Source organism: Sinocyclocheilus grahami, unplaced genomic scaffold (genome assembly GCF_001515645.1).
Source record: "Sinocyclocheilus grahami isolate Dianchi unplaced genomic scaffold, SAMN03320097.WGS_v1.1 scaffold413.1, whole genome shotgun sequence".
NCBI lineage: Eukaryota > Metazoa > Chordata > Actinopteri > Cypriniformes > Cyprinidae > Sinocyclocheilus > Sinocyclocheilus grahami.
The window spans coordinates 1,242,912-1,263,858 of NW_015505592.1; the positions used below are offsets into that span (position 1 = coordinate 1,242,912).

The 20,947-nt window shown below is 34.3% G+C and overlaps 1 protein-coding gene across 1 annotated transcript; it reads right to left on the minus strand.

Annotated features, from left to right (window-relative positions):
- Positions 1-15,019: 15,019 nt before the first annotated feature.
- On the minus strand, positions 15,020-18,581 carry LOC107551067 (transmembrane protein 182-like). Its single transcript, XM_016232555.1, has 5 exons — positions 18,227-18,581; positions 16,867-17,005; positions 16,402-16,500; positions 15,501-15,638; positions 15,020-15,339 (listed from the first exon to the last, which is right to left on the minus strand). The coding sequence occupies exons 1-5, from the start codon at positions 18,368-18,370 to the stop codon at positions 15,113-15,115; spliced, it is 747 nt and encodes a 248-aa protein (XP_016088041.1). The 5' UTR covers positions 18,371-18,581; the 3' UTR covers positions 15,020-15,112.
- Positions 18,582-20,947: the final 2,366 nt, after the last annotated feature.

Consider the following 20,947-nt stretch of genomic DNA (forward strand, 5'->3'; position numbering starts at 1 on the left):
ATATATATATATATATACAGTATATATTTAAATTAAATATATATATAAATGTATACTATTCAAATTACAAAGAAATTGCAATAATGATTTGTGTAAAACATAAAAGCAATGCACTTTACCTTTCAGAAACAAACCAAATATTAAATCATCAAATGTTTTAAATCCATTTCATATAACAAATCACAGCAGACCGCACACACACTTTCCTTGAACATCACTGATGTCATTGAAATAAAAAAAAGTCTACACTAAAGCCTTTTTGTTAAAGTGACATCAAATCAAAAGTGTGCACTTCATCATCACAGTGTTTGTGGAAACACTGTTACAGCAAATGCTGTGAAAAAAGACAAATATAATCCAGCATCAGAAGACCAACCACTGCTCCAAGTCAAATGTGACTACGAAGGGCCTGCCAAACTTTAACGCCATCTAGTGGCTCAGATGTCAGCTCTACAACAACATAAATCAAAAGAAAAATTCTTCAAAAAAAAAAAAAATATATATATAATTTTTAAAGTCTTTGTTAAACATCAAAATGTATGCATGGAAATATCTCACATTGTTTTCTTGTTTACATCACCACAGCAAACCACTGGTATACATCATTACTGCAAATATGAACTCTAAGTACAACACAGGCCTACATGACCCAACAATTATTCCAAGACCAGCCGACATGGGTTATTGGATAATTAACCTCATTTGGCATGCCTTACATAATCAGATCAATAAAGATCACTAAAGTGCTGGTGTAGGACATGATGTACCATCAGCACGCTTGTTCTTCCTGTTTAAGGAGGACCATATCATTAGCTGCAAAGGACAACTTTAACTCAAGCAAGGGGGAGGGGTCCTTATGCACTTTGTTTTGCACTGCTTCAAGGCATATGGGGGGTTGTTCGATGGGGTGGGGTGTGAGACAGATTTTGCATGCAGATATTTTAAATGCAATTGTCTTCTTCGCACGGGCAAGCGAGGGGCTCTTTGGAAATTGACTTTTTGATTATTCATTTAGTGCGATAATTAAATAGTCCTTGCCCTGGGAGCGAAGAACAAGTGAACCATGACGAGGATATCTAACAGGGCTTGACAGATCCTTTAAATAATGTTTATTTATCTCCACTAATATTTTGCTGCCTAAACAAGACTCAGTGTGCTCTGTGACCCGTGGCTTTCATATCAAAACTTCTGGATTCATCTCATATCGAAGTGCTTTTGAAAAGGGTGTAAAGTTTGGATGAAGACTCCTGGATCTTTGTTAACTTTCACATTCATTTTCTTTCTTTCTTTTTTTCTTTCAATTATGCTAAAAACAAAATAAAGTACAAAAATCAGCATGAAATTCTTTTGGACATTAAATCGATCAATCACATTTAAAATTGATACATAAATCTCATCTCTCTTGAATTAAACAATGTCTGCGGTCTAACTCAGAATCCATCCAATTGTATAAATTAATAAATGAATACATGAACATATTCATTGCGAATCTGCTTTGTGACACATTATGCACTGACCTCAGTATATTCCAGCTAGAGATGCTATTATACTTTAATTATGGCTCGGTTTTACCATGGCCCACCACTCCAGCATGAGGAAATTCATGTGCTTGAATGTATTTACTCCTTTCTAATGTCAATCCTTTTAGAGCTCAACACAGGTCTGAAATTTGCAATTCCAGTGATATGTTAAAAACATAACCAGCCAGAAGATATAAAAGTAAATGGGGATGGTTTTCCAAGCCGCTTCAAAGTTTCAAGTAAGAGAAAGAAAGCAGTCGGCAAAGGAGATCTCAGCGCATTCACTGCAGCTGTGGAAATAAAAAAAGAAAATCTTTTTTTATATGTGGAGACGAAGGAACATTTTCAAAAATGAGTAAGTTGTATAATTATATTCTGTTTTCTTTCATTGTTAAACATGTGCAGCACAGATCTTACCTGAACCGTCAACATCAACTGTATTTAAAAAACAGAACTTGTGAAACAGCACTAGAACTACTTTAGTTTAATAGTTGTAATTTTTGTTAGTGGTGAAACTCTCTAAAATCTAATTTTCTAAACTGCCAGTACCATTCTTGGTAATTTATTAAATTCTCTAAAATGCACAGCAGAACTGCCTAATGCAAATACACTGTGAACGTGGAATCTGTTGCTGTGAATGTCAACATTATAAAAGGAACATGAAGTCTTTACTTTAGTAAATTCGAATAAACTTTTCACTGGTGTTTGTATAATGCATGCCTTTCAGCATTCAGAAATCAAACACATACAGCCTCAGCAAATTTCTCTGCCGGCAAGAGCTATTATTGCATGGTTGATTTTGTTTACCAGGGCTCACATACTTAGACAGTCATCAGGCCATCTTCAGTCGAAGATCTGCTCAGATGAACTGTGCTCGCACACTTTACTGACTTGAGGTGGAGATGTCAACAAAACCATGCTTGTGGAAATAGAAGAGTCCTTGTTATGCAAATTCACGACACACTGATAGGCACGTTTTCTGTTCGTGAATTACTGGCCTTGCACAAGTCAAATTACATTTGAATAACCTTTGAAATGTTTTTTTTTTTTTTACAGAGAAGTGACTTCAGTGTCAGTCTTGATTTGGCGACTGGTCTCAAAACAGGCCCTCTTGTCCTGTTTGTATAAATTAAGTGGCATCATTTTCATAAATCTTATTCAAATGAAGTTGTGTTACATATTCAGTTGTACTGTGAATTCACGTGAATAATTGCAACAATGAAAATGTTACAAATTTAAATAAAGGCCATTTGAATTGTACATTTGCTCATAATATATGGAAAGCAGTGTTATTTAGCGTATATTTTAACGTGATTTTCCACATTCTACAATCATCAGCGCAGAGATATGACAGATCATTACCGCAAGGTAACATTAATAAACATGTTAATGTAAGTCAATATATATTTACTTGAAATACATAAAAACTTTGTTCGGGGGACGAGAGACAAACTGAGAGAACAAAACTTGCAGAACGTAGACCAAAGGATTTTGGGGGGTAAAATATGAAGAAAAGATAAGAATAAAATATTATAAAGGACAAAACATTGGATATAAAAGAATGAAAGCCATCATGTAAATAAACCAAATTAATGAAAGGTTATCTGCCATACGCACTTTCTTTGTGCTGGAATGTGCCTACAAATGCATAGCTTCAGTCTTATATTTGTTTATCAAACAGAGAACATGTGGAGATAAATAAAATATCTGTTTAAATATTCCCTTGAACTTTATACGTAGCTATGATAGAGATTTGTTTGGAGCAGAGTCTACATTTCAATGCCTGTGCCCATGTCATTCCTTCAATAATTCCAGAATTATTAAAACATTTTAATCAGTAAAATATCAATTAGTAAACAGAACTTAATAAAAATAATATATATCTTTAAAAAAAAATTGTGAATTTACACAGGAATGCAGAACCACGGAAGTCCTAATTTTCTTCATGTGTTCCAGTATTGTTTGGCCAAACGTGTAGAAACATTTATTGAAAATGTTGTATTATAAATAAAACACTTTATAAAATTAAAATCATTTTAGACCGCTCTCTAAGTGTGTACAGTATGAATGTGTAACAGACATTTATATAAACATGTATACTTGAAAAAACTGGTTCAGAAACAACTTTCATTTAGAAATTGCTGGTAAAGTTTACAATTAATTACCAAGAAACAGAAAATAACACATGTGAGATTTTGAAGTAGAAAGACTGAAATAGTATATTCTTGTAAAACGTACTCCAGTAATCTTTGTTTTATTTAAAACTTTTTTTTTTTTTAATTTTACGATGTGGAAACGTCTATTCTATTGCATGAAGTTATGTTTTTCTATGTACAAGTTCACTTTGCTCACTACCGATATATCACAGGCTTATATCCCACAAAAGTAATGAGTACCTCAGTGAGCAGTTCTTACCTCTTATCCCCTGCAACCCTTTTTAAAATTGTTGAGGCTAATTTCAATATTCATGAGTTCTCCACAGGCTCAGTTCAGCAGTTTCCATTAAGCATTAATTAGGTGCCGGAGGGGGAAGCAAACACAAATAAGGAGCTGAATAACTAATTAAGGTGTTTGAAATGCTGGAGGCCTGCAATCCCACTAATGGCTGGTTAGGCAAGGTATAGGAGGAACCGATCCCACAGACAAGATCCCCACAAGTACATATACAACCAGAAATACACAAAACACACAGATGATGACACAGACACACAAACAAACACATGTTCACAAAACTTAGCCCGATGTGGTCGTGAACCACTGATTTTGGTGCTCTGCAGATTTTCGTTGATCATGTTGGTGCTGAAATGTTCAGGCTGTCTACAGATGTTTCCCAGATGTGGCTCGGCTTGAGAGAGAGAGAGAGAGAGAGAGAGAGATTAAAGACTGCTTATTTTCTCCCATTGTGGTTAAGGATATAAAATATATGAGTGTGAACTCACCATTTTATGCGATTACGACTTTATTTGAACGGATACTACAAATTTATACCATGCATTCGGTATTTGGATTTAATATTCATCGTGTATCCACTTTCTTGTCATATCTTTCAGTATTTTACGGACTATATGTAATACTATAAAATAATAATCTGTTATATGCATAAGCACTTTTTATTTGATTCTAATATGTCCAGACGAACCTAAATGCAGATGTTCCCAAAGCGTCTTCATTATCTAGATTCTAGAATATAATTTCCATGTTATTAGGATGCACTTTATTCATTATCATATGCTTAAGGTATAAATAAGATTATGTGCATGTCATTGTGTTTAACATGTTGGACAAGTGAGCTCATTTGTTTTAAAGCACGTCGCTAACATGAGTAATCTCATCACATTATGTTACTGTCATGCTGACAAATTCTGCAAGTGGATGAATTCAATTACCATAACTTGTGTAAACAAGGAGGTCATTGAATTCCAGTTAATATAATCTGCTTTAAGGAACATTGATATGCATTTTGTTATAATAATAATATTAATATGAACAATGCAGTGGTGAACGTGCGGTTTTGGATAGCACGTTGTGTAAATACAAGTACATGTTTGTGTATTCTCTCTTGGGCTTTCAATGACACAAAGCACTATTTATTTTCTCTCCCCGTTCTATTTTCATTAAATCTATTTGTCCCATTTGGCCAAAGCTTTGCGGCCTCGAAGACTAGTCTTAGAAGAGGATCTGCAATACATGAGCAAAATAAATGATATTTCTACAGAGGCATATCTGTGGGGAATATGACTGGAATAGACCTGATGAATCCTAATCAGGTGTTTTAGGTTTAACCCCGCTGTAGTCAGATTACTGAACTCACACCAGCGCTTTATTTGAGCAACGGGATCAAAACACTAAACCGCACAAAGCAAATAAATTTCCAACTCTCCCAATCTTTTGCTCAGATACGTTTGCGGTGGAAACTTAAACACTATTTTGAAACAGTATTTAGCAGTATTTAGCATCCAGTATTATTCATATTTAGTTTATAATTGTATATCAGGGTTATTATAGTTAACTAAAACAAACTAAACATTTTTGTTACTTGAAATAAAATAAATGTTAACTAAAACTGAAAGGCAAAATGTATCATTTTAATTTAGTTTAATTTACTTTAACTTGATGAAATATATATGTTTGTGCGTGTGTGTGCTTTGATAAATGAAATACACTCTAAAAAATGCTGGATCAAAGGTTCAAAACAACCCAACCGCTGGGTCAAAACAACCCTATAGCTGGGTTTGTCCCTTTTTAACCCAGCGCTGGGTTATATTTAACCCAGCATTTTTTAGAGTGTAGTATTTATTATTATGTAATTATTGTAAATATAGCAACAGTGAAAGTGATTTAGAGAATTCAGAAAATCAAACACCACAAACTGTCATATCACTAAAAATGTTAATCTTTAGAGATAATAAAAATAAAGAGCAAACAGATAATCAAAATCAAATCATTTTTTTAAATAAATAAGAGACAATCAATCAATTCAACAATAAAAAAAAAAAATTAAAGAAAAAGATTAAAGCACCTATTCTCAGCTGAAAAAGTTTTTTTTATCACCATCATGCGGCTCATTACGGTGAACACAGAGGATTTGCAGCTGTGAGAAAAGTGAGACTGCACAGATACTCTCCTCCAGAGAACCGTTACCCCTTTCAGGCCTCTCCCGTCACACCCAAGACCGTGATCTGATCACCCCGTCCCACACCACACACCCCAACAGCCTCCAGCGGGCCACACTACGCACCCCTACCTGCTGTGAGAGGAACCACTTCAAATTAAACTAATTATTCCAACACTGTTCTCCCAAAACCAGGGCAGTGCCCAAAGAGCAGTCTTTTCAAATACTTAATAAGACAGAGAGCAGGGTTTAATTTGTCTCTCTCCTAATTTGAAATGCAATACATCCTATCTCCAACCAAGAGGTCGCCAGTTTATTCTACTCTGACACAAAAATCTTGTTAAAGCTAGTCGTATTTTGACAACCATGGATCAAAATGAGCAATGCAGAATTTGAAACTATACAGCAACGTGCAGGAGATGTTTGTGTTAGCAAACGCACAAACAGCAGCACAATGGTGAAGGAGATTTAATTCACAACAAGAGATATCTGACGTCATTTGTTTAGATTTGTGCTGGACTTATGCTGTATAATATCATATAAATACTATAATGAATTTTAATTTGAATGTCAGATGCCTGTTGTCAAACTCTTCCTTTCTATTTTTGATTTAAATGGTTCTATTTGTGTCAACCAGCAAGTCATCTGAGAATTCCAAAAATGCAAATAAAACAACAATGACAGAAAGAATAACAATAACAACAATAACCAGAACATTAACTACACTAAGAAAATGTATTGGTAAATTGTACACTGTAAAAATAAATAAATAATAATAATAATAATAATAAAAATGGCAGCTGTTGTTGCCAGATATTTTCCGTTTTAAAAAAATATATTGTGTGTTTCTGGTATTACAGTATGGCATGTTTTATAACATCTTACAGTGTATTTCATTAAGTGATATAATGTTAATATGCCAAGCTTGAAGTACCAAAATCTGCTTTTTAGCTTAAAATACTGATAACCATCATAATAATACAGCTGGAAACCACATGATGAATTAGAGTTCCTGTCCATAAAACATGGCTAATGCTCATTAGCAATTACCAATAACTAAAAGAAACATAACTACTATTTAAATAAAATATAATCAAATGTGATGTGTCACACAGAGAACGGAAACTTTTGGTATTGTTCTTTAAAAAAAGTTTTTCAGCATAAATTATTTGCAAAACTGTAAATTTGACAATATTTTCCAGTAAAAAATTACATATAATGTTAAACCACCTACAGTTTTTCCACTGTATATGGTAAGGTAACTTACACTTAACCAACAGGTGTTTACTGCAGTATTTTTATAGTTGGTAATGTAATACCATGTTTTTATAAACATGAACTAGTGTATTACTGTACTATGGTATTAATTTACCCTTAAATAGATTGTAACCACCATGGTACAGTGGGCTCCACATGCCTGAGACTGTAAATTATTATACATCTCAAATTATTTGTTATTAAATATATTATCAGCATATTGGTAACATTTTGAGAGAAAAGTTGAATTAAAAAAATGTATTCATCATCACTGTACCATGAAACAACCTCAGTACTTCTTATAATGGTACAAAACAACTATTGAAACTGGAGCACCAAAACCTCGACTCTTCCCCAAACACGAGTCACAAGACTAGAGCGTGTTACATGTCTAACACACAATGCATCCCAAGAAGCTCAGTGTGCAGATGAACAAGGCTTCTGTACCACTTGATTGCAAGTAATTATTCAGAAGCCTGTGCCCCTACTCCACATCATGGCAAAATGGAGAAGAAAAAAAAACTATACACACACATATAAACACAACATGTAATTTTGCTTGGTGCAGCTGAAAAGGATTGTTTACCGTAACCTTGTAATCAACCTGCCTAGCAGCTCCACCATTAGCCACTATAAGAAGCCCAGCACAATCGGGGGCTGAAAGAGAGGGGCCCGCCTCTGATGAACCTCCTCCAGTGATAGGGCACGGCGCTGGCCCCTCTATCGTCCTCTCATCATTTGTTTTCAAGAAGCGCAATTTCCATTTCAGTTGGATTACACCTTTTAATGTATCGCAAGCTTTAAGAAGAGAGAAGGGGGGAGGAAAGGAGAGGAGGGGGTATTTAAAAAAAGAAAAAAGAAAACAGCATCTCTCATGCACTAGATTTCAAACGGGGCATTTGAGCCTTTGAGTGAAGAGGAGCAGATGAGTGCAACCGCAATTAAAATCAAAAGCCCAGCGCGGCGGAGCAACAGTCCTCAATAACCCTTTGTGTGCCATGGAGCCAATGGATGAGCTGGAACTGGGTTATGAGATGAGACGTTACCTGCCCTTTTATTGTCACTTCACATGTGTAATAATCAAATAGGCCTGAGTGCCACTTTACTAAGCAGAGGTGTTTCTATCTATCTATCTATCTATCTATGATTGATTTCTGAAGGATCATGTGACACTGAAGACTGGAGTAATGGCTGCTGAAAATTCAGCTTTCACATAAAATTACATTTTAAAATATCTTTAAATAAAATAGTTATTTAATTCATTAATTCACAGTTCATTTTTGATGATAAATTTGTATTAAATCGTGAAACACAAAATCCAGGAAAAAAAAGGAAAACACAGAATTTAGGGGAAAATAAATATCCTTCCCCATTAAAGCTAAAAAAATAAAAAATAAAAAAAGATAATATTTTTGGCCACATCACCCAGCCCTGTTGTCTATGAATGTGTTTAAATAACTTATAAAAAATCTGTAATAATATTTATAATATTTGACGGTTTATACTGTATTTTTGATTAAATAAATGCAGCCTTGGTGAAAAGTCAGATGGGTTATGAATGACATGAGGGTGAGTAAATGATAAGAGAATTAAAAATATATATATATTAATTACATTTTAAAATATCTTTAAATAAAATAGTTATTTAATTCATTAATTCACAGTTCATTTTTGATGATAAATTTGTATTAAATCGTGAAACACAAAATCCAGGAAAAAAAGGAAAACACAGAATTTAGGGGAAAATAAATATCCTTCCCCATTAAAGCTAAAAAAATAAAAAATAAAAAAAGATAATATTTTTGGCCACATCACCCAGCCCTGTTGTCTATGAATGTGTTTAAATAACTTATAAAAAATCTGTAATAATATTTATAATATTTGACGGTTTATACTGTATTTTTGATTAAATAAATGCAGCCTTGGTGAAAAGTCAGATGGGTTATGAATGACATGAGGGTGAGTAAATGATAAGAGAATTAAAAATATATATATATTTCTTAGAATTTCTGTATTTCAGAAATAATTATTAATAATGCACTCATGGTGTGAGGGTTCAATAAATATCTTAGACAAACACAGACTAACAGTTAGTCATGTTGAACAGAGACTTCAGACATGGGAAATCATATGGTATACTGCACTAGGTTATTCTCTTCCAGTTTATGAATGTTATTGACCCCACAGGTCATGCAAACTTGGGTCTTTTATTTTTGTTTCTCCAGTAATTCTTTGTGGTTTCCTACCCACACCAGCGTAGTTGATTTTGAATCATGGCTCTTAATTATATGCTCGTGCCCTGCATTAATACGTGCATTAACATAACCCATTGTTTATTCATTATTTCCAAGTCATTTCTGAAATTATGTAAAACCATTTCTAAACAAAGAGCAGGTTTTAATAAGACTTGCCATTTTGTTTCATGCAATTCAAATACTAGCAAGATTCTGGGGGACAAAAGCGTCAAAAGGGATTACAAAGCTACATATAAATAGGGCTTTAGGAAAACTCAGAGAAAAAGACAAATAGGAGTCACAACACCAGTTGCAGAGGATTTTTGTTGTAGCTTGTATAATCTTAGCCTTTCTGCAGTGGAATATATGTGAAAGAGTTCAATTAGAGTTACGATGCTCATGAGTGACAAAAACTGCACTTCAGCTTTCAAGCATTTCACCTTCAATATTGGATTACATCAGATTAACACACAGCCAACATCTGTATCCATGTCACATATACATGTGAAGAACCAGTAGGCTTATCAGATGCACAGGACAAAAATCAATTGTGAGGCAAGAATATAAAATGCCACGTCTGGTTTATAATTTGATTTTTGATCAATATCAATGATGTTAAATAACAGGTATCATCTAAATCAGCAGGTTCTCTTGTTTAATTTGATATAAAACATCCATATAAGCGTTTCATCTACATTATCAATCTTTTTGCCCCCCCCATTGTCCAACACAATAATTCAAATTCAGATTTTTTTTGTATCAATAAAATAATAGTTATTAAATGGGGGGAAGAAATATTATTCCAGTTTACATCCTTTTTTTCAAGTTTTAAAATATGACTAAGTAAATAAGTAAATCAGTAAATAAATCCACTAACATTTAACAGTTGAATTACTTCATTACATTTTTTATATGAAATGAAAAAAAAACAAATGTTACAAAGTGTAATGATGAGTTCATTGCACTTTTTGAGACCACTTTTTTAATTACTAAAAAAAAGGCATAAAATTAGTAGAATTTATAGAAATGACACAAGTTAAAGAAACATGTTGTCACATAGTGAGCATGTCAAAATTGTGATGAAAACACTGTGCAGACGTGGCGAAGGGGGCCTAAATAGAAAAATTATGTTATGTACCCTGTGAATTTTAGCAATGCGGCCTGAGAAAAGATTTTCCCCCAAATAAAAATATGTATTTGGTTAGTTAGAACTACTGTGTAATGAATTGCTGTATAAATTGTAACCAGATTGTTTGATTTTTTTATGCTGTTTTGAATTTTTCAAATGCATTTGTCATTTATTTGTAATGTATATCTTTTAAACTGATGTCTAAGTTGAAAAAAATTTAACTACACTCCCCAGTTTGTCCTATTACTGTCATAAATGCATGCATGATTGGGTCTGTTTTGTTCAGAAATGCATTGATTTTTACTGTGTGCTAAAAAGGTGTTGATGCATTGAATCTGTAGGTCACTGTCTCTCAGTCTAATCTAAGGTCACGTACTGTACATAATCTAAAGCTCCCGACTGTCCTGGCAGCCCACATGAGAGTCTTGTTGTGGAACACAGTGTTTTGTGCAGTGCTGTGAACATGCTTATTATCAACACACAATTATCTGGCCTAATCATGTGGAACCACACAACAATCACCAGGGACCAAATAAGTAACGACATTCTCACCCAGATTCACAACAGCACACAAAAATGCATTTATTGACAGTGCATCACAAGAAAGCCAGTGTCCCGTCAATATTCTCTTCAGATATTTCCTGTTGATTTGATTTTCAGTCCATAATTCCATGGCTTTTTATGTATTCTCTGACTGACTGATTTTCACCTCCGTCACATATTCACACACACAATGTGTGGTTAGATAAACCTCTTTCGAACACCAAAGTGTGATGCACATTAATGTACAGTATATTGCAGTCTGGGTTACAGAGTCCACAAAGCACAAACCATCTATGCAGAGTTATTTTCTCTTTCAACACATTCAGAATTAATTCACACATCTGTGTCACATCCCACAGAGAGTATGCTGAAAACTTGTGAGTTGTGTAAGGTACCTGGAACATCAATCCCACATCTCACAATTACAGACAACTCTGATATGTTTAAATTAGAAGCTACATCCAAAGTATATGATTTTTTGTGGAGGTGAATATTTCATAGTAGACAGTTTTAAGGTAAAAAAACAATTTAAATAAAACTTGAAGCATAAGTAAATGAATTCATTGAAATACGTAAATGATAAGTAAATTAATTCAACAAACGCATATCAGAAATGACCTGTTACCAAGGGCAAACATGTAAGTAGATATGTCTTCAATTGTTGTATTATGATATATCCGACTCTTTGGATTAGATAATATAAGATACAATTCAGATAAGACATTTTTATTGCCGAAAACACATAAAAATGATTAACAGAAATGACTGTCACAAGTTAAACAGAAACTGATGTTGTTATAACAATGATAAAAACACTGTGCCATGAAAACATTAATGCATAGAAGCCTAATTTTATAAATGTATAAGTCCCATGAATTTTGTTAATCAAAAAGATTTTGTTAACACTTTACAGTAAGGTACCATTTGTTAACATTAGGTAACTACGTTACTTAACATGAACTAACAGTATTTTTTTTTAAACTTGTATTTATTAATCATTTTTTATTCATAATAAAGCAGTTATTAATCTTAGTTAATGTTAATTTCAACATTTACAGATACATTATTAAAATCAAAAGTTGTATCTGTTAATATCATTTAATGTACCTGAGCTGACATGCTAACTAATAATAAAAAGTTGTATTTTTATGAATAAATGTTAACAAAGATTAATAAATACTGTTGTAAAGTTCCTTGTTAGTAAATGTATGAACCAACTTATAGGACCTTTTAGTAATGTATGACCAAGATATTACCCCACTAATAAAAGGGAAAAACTGTTAGTTCTGTTACATTTATTTATATGTCTCATGTGTCAAACATACATTAAGTTCTAACTTAATATACTCCATCTTATTGTCTAGTGTTTTGAGTATGCATTGATTTCTCATGTAACAGTGAACTCTAGTGGCTGAAATGTAGATGGACCCCCACAAATATTCAATATATATTTTTTATAAATAAACACTTAAAAAAAGGATAAACATCTTTTGATTTTAAGTGACTTCCACAAATAACTACAGTGTCAAATATTAGAACTGACATATTTTGAAAAGTTATTATTGGTCAATCTCACAGGTCATAAAGTGAAAACTGGTTCAGCACAGTTTAACTGCAGCCGTTTTTTCAGGAAACAATGGTCAAACTGGTTTATCCGAGTAACACTAAATCCTTTCCATCTGTACACATCTCAGTTCAGACCTAAGGTCAGTATGAGCACGCTCAGCTCTGTTCTCATGTGCAATATGATCCAAGACCTTTAAATAACACACTGTATAGCATTGCAGGAGGCCTAAAGCTGGCTCGAGAGAAACCGAATACAGACACAGACATGCTAAAGACTGACAGTAATACATATACAAACATGCAGAAATAGATACACACACCCTCAATTAGTTCTGCGACAAACAGTTTGGAAAGAGAGCATGCAGTAAGAGAGCATGCAGTAATATATTTATTGATATGCATCAAGTGTCTTAAGTTTAATGTTTGCAGCATTGCCTCAAACAGTCCTACGTATAGTGAGAGCGCATACACACAGCTGTCACCTGCCATATAGATGAGTCATAGCTCCCAGCCATTCTGCTGTTATATGGAGGCACCTGTCAGTGTCTCGTCTTCTGTCTGTCTCTGATGGGAAAAGGTAATATTGCCTCATATGATCAGTCTTAAAACTGCATTCTCATTTGGACTACCTTTCTTTCTTTAACCATGGAATGCAGTTTTTGGTTCTGGAAATGTTTGTTTTTGGTTGTAAAATAATAAATAAATAAATAAAAACCAATAAGGAATGTTAGGTTCCCTTTAGCTGTCACAAAGCACACACCAGAGAACATTCCTACAACATTCTTATTTGGTTCTCCAAAAATGTGGTTCCCCAAACTGGAATGTTAGGAAAACATTCTGTGTTTGCTGGGATTAAATAAGGGCTGAGTATTTATTTATTTACTCAGTATTGACAGCTGAAGGTTAAGGTATTAAAGTCGGCATGAAATGCATCCTTTTAAATGCATGTCATTGATCTTATTCTGAACAATTCATCCATTTATTTTGGGTTAGATTTTTTTAATGACCTTTTTTAATCAAAACTCGATCTTCACTTTCACAATCGACAACAAGCTTGCATTCATTTTTTTTTAGTTCAACACTCACATCTCAAAAATCCAATCAACAACCCTTGCAATTTAAATGCATGTCATTGATCTTATTCTGAACAATTCATCCATTTATTTTGGGTTAGATTTTTTTAATGACCTTGTAATTTTTAATCAAAACTCGATCTTCACTTTCACAATCGACAACAAGCTTGCATTCATTTTTTTTTAGTTCAACACTCACATCTCAAAAATCCAATCAACAACCCTTGCAACTTTAATAAAAAATTTACAGAGATTTTTTTTTTAATTAAAGGTTTAATGAATTTTTCGAAATATTACAGTACATATCAGCTGTACTTGATAGCAATATATAATATTATTTACAAAGCAATTATATATATATATATATATATATATATATGTGTGTGTGTGTGTGTGTGTGTGTGTGTGTGTGTGAACAAGCTGTGCAAGTAAAACGTAAAACTTTCAGGTCAGCTGGATATTTCTACAATGCTACAAAGTCTGTCTAGACTGTTTCAAAGCCTGAGAGGGAAAACACTCTAGAAATCACCAATAAATGAATAATCAAAATGCAATACAAATGTGTAAATGTGTACTTGATAAAGTTTAAGCAGTCAAAAAGAGTTTACCAACATGTTTTGTTGTTTTTTCCGAGTAATATAAAAATGTAGAGGTTAATAAAAGACATATTAAACATAATTGAATGCTTTGTGCAATACTATACTCACACATACATGAGGTGTTCCCAAACCATCCTTCATCAATGATTACAGTACTGCTCACAGCACACATGATGGCCAAGTACTGAAGCCATATTTGCAAAATTCAAAATCAATAATAGCTGTACCCCACCTTGTCATTAAGTCAACGCATCCTCAGAGTTGAATTGCAGATAATTAAATGGATAGTTCACCCAAAAATGAAAACATATTTTGAATCATTTTTGTCACCAAAGAGTTGACAGCAGCCATTGACATTCATAGTATGGAAAAAAAAAAATACTATGGAAGTCAATGGCTACCGTCAACTGTTTGGTTACAATCATTCTTCAAAATATCTTCTTTTGTGTTCAACAGAAGAAAGACATTCATACAGGTTTAGGATGTCATGAGGGTGTGTAAATGAGGACAATTTTAATTTTAGAGTGAACTATCACTATAATGCCTTTTGAGCAATTGTTTTGAAACAATTCACGAGGTTCAGTTATAATGATGTTGGCCTGTACGGCCAATCACTAGGAAGAGAAGACCAGACAGAAGACAGAAGAACACGCCCACAGGAGCAAACATGAAAGAGAGGCCGTAACTCATACTGAGCTCAAAATCAGGGCACTTATTCGTCTTCTGATATTCCTTATACGAGCTTATTACATCCAAAATATCTAGCCAGAAAACATACATAACAGTGACAACGAGAAGGAAGAAACCTGGAGAAAAGAGACAGCATTGAGAGTTGGAGAAATGAGTTGCAACACGAAAGAGAGAGATAAAGGGTAAAGAATAAATTAGATTTTTGTGAAATCTGTTACACATTGTTGAGTACTGCACATGAGATACACCTTACCTCCTCGTGCAATCTTTTACTTACCAGAAATGAGATAGAGTCCACCTCCTGCTTTATAAAGGCGATGATTGGCAAATGGAGCTGCGCAAATAATAATGAAACCGCCGGCCACCACAGCAGCCACACCCAGCAACATGGAGACGCTCCAGAAGCCTCTGTAGACTAAATATTCATGTTTTTCATTAACACAAACCAGAGGGACAACAGTTCACATTACAGTAGCCAATTCAGTTACATTATACACTATGCAGTGCCACGAAAGTAGACCTTTAAAAACAATGCTGAATGCTGCTTGAAACTTCCATAACTTCACAGTGAAGCATGATATTTGTGGGGGGAAATGGTTTGACTTGATTTGCATCTTGATTTTAGGTGGAGAGTGGAAAAAGTATGAGGGGTTTGTGATGTCAACCAAAAAGTCGTTTCAGAGACAGAGCAAGTTACTACATTTTGATTTAGATTTTTTTTTTACTTAGAATAAGAACAATAAGTCAATGAAAAGTAAATATACATTGTGAAAGTAAATAAGGTTCATTTTAATTTCATATCGACAAGCTGAGATCACAGCAAGACAATTATCTAGATACACAGTTATTCAATTAAGTAAGCAAATTATTTAAAGCAAACTAATTATTAAAACTAAATAAAAATAAAAATCAATAAAAATATCTGTTAGTTTGTATGATTGTATTGTAACACCATGTCAGCTACAATGGGTATTTTCATGGTGAGAAGCAGGATAGATGTAACAAAATATGAATAAACCGAACTTAAAAACAAATAGAGAGAGAGAGAGCGAAATGTAGAGGAGTTGAAAGATATTGATATTGGAATTTGGCATTGGGGCATTAACAATATTCATCTGTTAAATAAATAAATTCCAGTTATAAAGAAATAAATAGACTTCAACAATCAATAAACGTACTTATGGCAGTCTGATAACTGGTAGTGTTGTAGATCTGGTCAGGGAACGGAAAGGGAAGAAGATATGCAGGTTTGCATTCCCTCGCATGTGGCTGATTTTCTAAGGGAAGAACAAGGAGAATTGTCATTTATTAGTGTGCAAGTTCATTATTCATTGTTCCTTCAAATAAATCATTGTTTCAGTTAAGATTCAGAACTGTAGCATATTCGAGTTTGTAATCTGAACAACTATTCCCTCTCTTTGAACCTTCTGTGGCCTTCTGTAGGGCAACAGGTCAGACCCCTATGATATTTGTGGCAAAGTCTCACCCAGAGCTTCACAAGAGGGCCAAATGCCACGTTCAGTGAGCATGACTGAGCACTTCACACTTTGTAATATTAAATAATGGTAACAGTTTATAATAAGGTTCAATTAATTAAAATTAGTTAATGATATTGCACCAAAGGAAATATAACAGCCTCTTACCAAACCAGAACTTCCACAGATCATCATTGTTCATGATTTCATTAAAGCTACAGCGCCAAAAGAAGCCCTCATGATGAAAGGTAAAGTTCTGGTCTTCACTAAATTGGTCCTGACCCCGGTTAACCATAATATCACCTTGCTGTGAAGGAGAAGAGAGAAGAGGTCAGAGAGCAATGGACACCTGCTGTGAAGCCAGTGAAATTACAAATTTGAAAACAACTAGAGAACAGACACTTGCAGTCTATGGATGGTCATATGCTATTTATGTGTGTAGATGCCGTTTACAAAAAAGAAAATCAAGAACATTATGGATTGCAGAGCTGCTTTATGGCATTTGACTCAATGCAAGAAAATCCAACTGCTCGAAAATCCAACTTAAACTGGTAACCGTTAGCCCGTTAGCCCAAAAAAAGCTTGGATGATCTTAGACCATCCAATGACCAACTAATGACCAGCCTGGCCACCTAGAAACCAAAAACACAGCTAATAGCAGTTATCTTCAAGAGAAGTGTGCACTAGACCAATAGCAAGTAAGCATTGCAATTGTTCTCTGCAAAAAGAAATCTGGAGATATTTATATTTACATTTAAACACCACCAATCAAAATATACAGAATTACTATGATACGTGAAAAAAAATTCAACATCAAGCTTTCCTGTAGACTTCCTGTTGGTGCTGTTGACATCTGTCTGTCAGACTCCAAGCACATGGTTGCATCCAACACACTCTTTTGGCAATTCGTCAAAACTATTTTACGTTTTGATCATAGCCACAGTACAACCACTGACAGTTACGTTTGGGGGTGGACCTTTGAGGCATACTTTTTTCTGAAAAACCATTTCAGCTTAGTAAAATAGTTACGTTTTCTCATGAGATCAAGTTGGACGCATTTCAGTTACAACTGAATTTTCCCTCCCAGTGCTTTATGAGGGAAACCTAAGTCATTTGTGAATCCTATGAATAGACACTGCACTGAGATTCCAGTTTCGTTATTTAGTATTAAGTGTGGTATCAAACCACAGCATGTGATAGTCTACACTCAAGCAACTCGGAGAATGTAAATAGTGATGTATGAGGATGTCATATGACTGTCACTGCTTATAAACCAAATATGCCCATGACTGCTTGAGGGCCTTGCTTCAGTAAGGATCAGAGTGCAGAAATCTATAGTTCAGTTTAGTTTCAATACAAAACAGATACACTAAAATCCAAAACAATTCTGAAGAGATTAATTTCGTATTTTTAGACAGACTATCCCTAAATCTATTCTTCTGATAATGCCCGAGAACTAATATTCATATCAATAAAACACTCATCCATTTCAAGCATTTTTTTAAAGAAATGAAACACTTCCACCCACCTGCAAAGTAACCGGACCATTTGAATGTGAATTGCAGGTCTCTGATGCCAAGAGCCAATAGTCCGTACCAAAAGACAAGAGAATGAACAGAGTTGCCAAGGCACCAAAGAGCCCAGCAAAAAATAGTGCCACATGTAACTTCATGATGACAATCTTTCTCAGCTGTTTACTTCTTGTTAAACAGTCTCTCCTCCTTCCCACATGAAGTAGGCCCTGAAATTATGTTACTCCTCACAATCTGTGTGAAAAATAGGTTCTTAGTCCAGTTATGCTCAGCAAGGTTTATAGTATGTGAACACAAGTGACTGTTCTAGTACTCTTCTGAGCTCCGGTGTCTATATGTGTCTGTGTCAGTGTCCTCTTCCCTTAGCCAGAGCAGGACCTGACATTGGGTGGGGAGTGGGCTTCATGACAGCATACTAGCGTAAAACTGCTATTTTGGTCAGTTGAGTGAAGGTGCCTGCTGCCTCTCTCAGAGGAGTTGTTTAAGAATGAGATTTCGGGAGAGACATGAGTCGTGATTCAAAATATCCCACCACAGGACAATCAGCTGAGAGAGGAATGAAAATTAAGACACTAGAGCCCAGCATTTCCAATGTTCGTCACAAATCCCACCACCAACTGAGAACTGAACTCTGAAGGACGTTAATGACGATGAATCAGGGTTAATAATACCATATGGATATACATTTAAATGCTCTATCCTTTAAAAATTTGGGGTTAGTAAGGAGTTAATAGTTTTATTCAGCAAGGATGCATTCATTTGTCTTTCAAAAGTGAAAGCCATTTATAATGTTTCAAAAGATTTCTATTTTATAGAAATGGTGCTCCTGTGAACTTTCTACTCATCAAAGAATACTGAAAAAAGTATCAGTTTCCACAAAAATATTAAGCTTCTGTTGTCAACGTTGATAATAAAATTATAATAAATGTTTCTTAAGCAGAAAATCAACATATTATAGGGATCATGTGGCACTAAAGACTGGAGTAATGGCTGCTAAAAATCAGGAATAAATCAGAGGAATAAATAAAAAAATGTAATATATTAAAATAGAAAACAGACATTTAAATCAATATTACTCTTTCAACTGTATTTTTGATTAAATAAATGCAGCCTCAGAGAGCATTAGAGACTTCTCTCAAAAACATACCAATAAATAAATAATTAAACATAAAATCTCACTGACCCCAAACTTTTAAACAGTAGTGCAACTGCTTCCACTATGTATCATATGATTCCACTTGAATCTATTGATTGAAACTGTCAATACCTGGAAAACAGAAAATACACACTCATTGTATGTCAAGTGGGGCATTGTGCACAGAGCAGATACACCTGTGACAAATTATCACTGTGCTGTGAATAAAGGGCAGAGCCACTGAAGTGGACATAAGGCTGTGAAACAGGGCTTTTCCTTGCATTGAGCTGAATTTGAGTGTGGAGGGATATTTAGGGATTAGAGATACAGGAGAAAAATTATACAAGCTAAAATTAAAAATAATTACAACAGATGTACATTGATGACTGCAAGTGCTGGAAGTCTTGTGTTGTGTAGTAATGACTGTCTGTGATGTTTTTGCACAGCAGAGCAGAGCTGGTTTTATAGAGTTCCCTCCCTGTGCTGCTAAATTTATCTCTGCACACTTTATCCTGTTATAATATTGAGAAACAACAATCCTTTTCATCTGCACCGAAAGACAAAGTGCATGCTACTTTATTGTTGATTTGGATTCATTATCTTAAATTAAGCTGCTATATGTTCTGGCATGCAAAATCAAAAGCATTCCTTTAACACGAGATGTGAGGATGGGTCCATGTGAGTGTGTTCATGTAAACCATCTTGGGAACATCACTGTATCAGCTGCACTGGGATGATCGAGTGTCTTGGCTTCCCCAATTCCACATTCAAAGCCGGAGAGGATTTGTAAATAAAATTCCAGAGAGAAGTTTAGCTCTAAAATTACCATGACATAATCTTGGATTGAGTCAAGCTCACCTGACAATATAACATGTGGATAATGAAAATAGGGTACATGCTCAAATTCGACAAAAAAAAAACTGTTGAGGTCTGTAGATCAAGGCAGTTTAAGGTTATGTGTGAAATATAAAAAGGAGGTAATGCGAGTTCTCAAAGGCATGGCATCCACCCTCTCACCCACTCAAGTGACCCAAAAAGTTGGTACAGTCTGACAAAGAAGAAAGATTGCCAGTAGATGGGGCTCAAGTATGCAGAGTAAATAACTATGGCTACAGAGCTGTATGGTACAAAACAAAATAAACTAGAAATACAATATAAAATGTGATTAGACTATAGCCTAGAATATTATAGAATAATACATTGGACAGGCACAATATTCTCCATCCCCTAAAGGTGAGGGAGAGAAAGAGTTTTTATATAAACTAAGCTAGTGTTAAAGAAAGAAAGAAAGAAAGAAAGAAAGAAAGATTAATTATTTAATTGATTTCTCACTAGAGGCACTGGAAATTCAGTTAATTCATAAACAGAGGAGTTCAGCCTTATTAATATAAAAGGCCAAAAATCAAACTTGATTGAGGACCGTGGGCTAAATGTTGCATATTCAACTATATTATATTACAGTTTTTCTCAATTGCTTTGCCTCAATTCTCGAATGAAACTTTTTTTTCCCGAAACAATAAGTTCAGATCTCTGAACAATTAGCTTCTTGTTCACATCAGATTGGAATTTCTTATTGATTTGA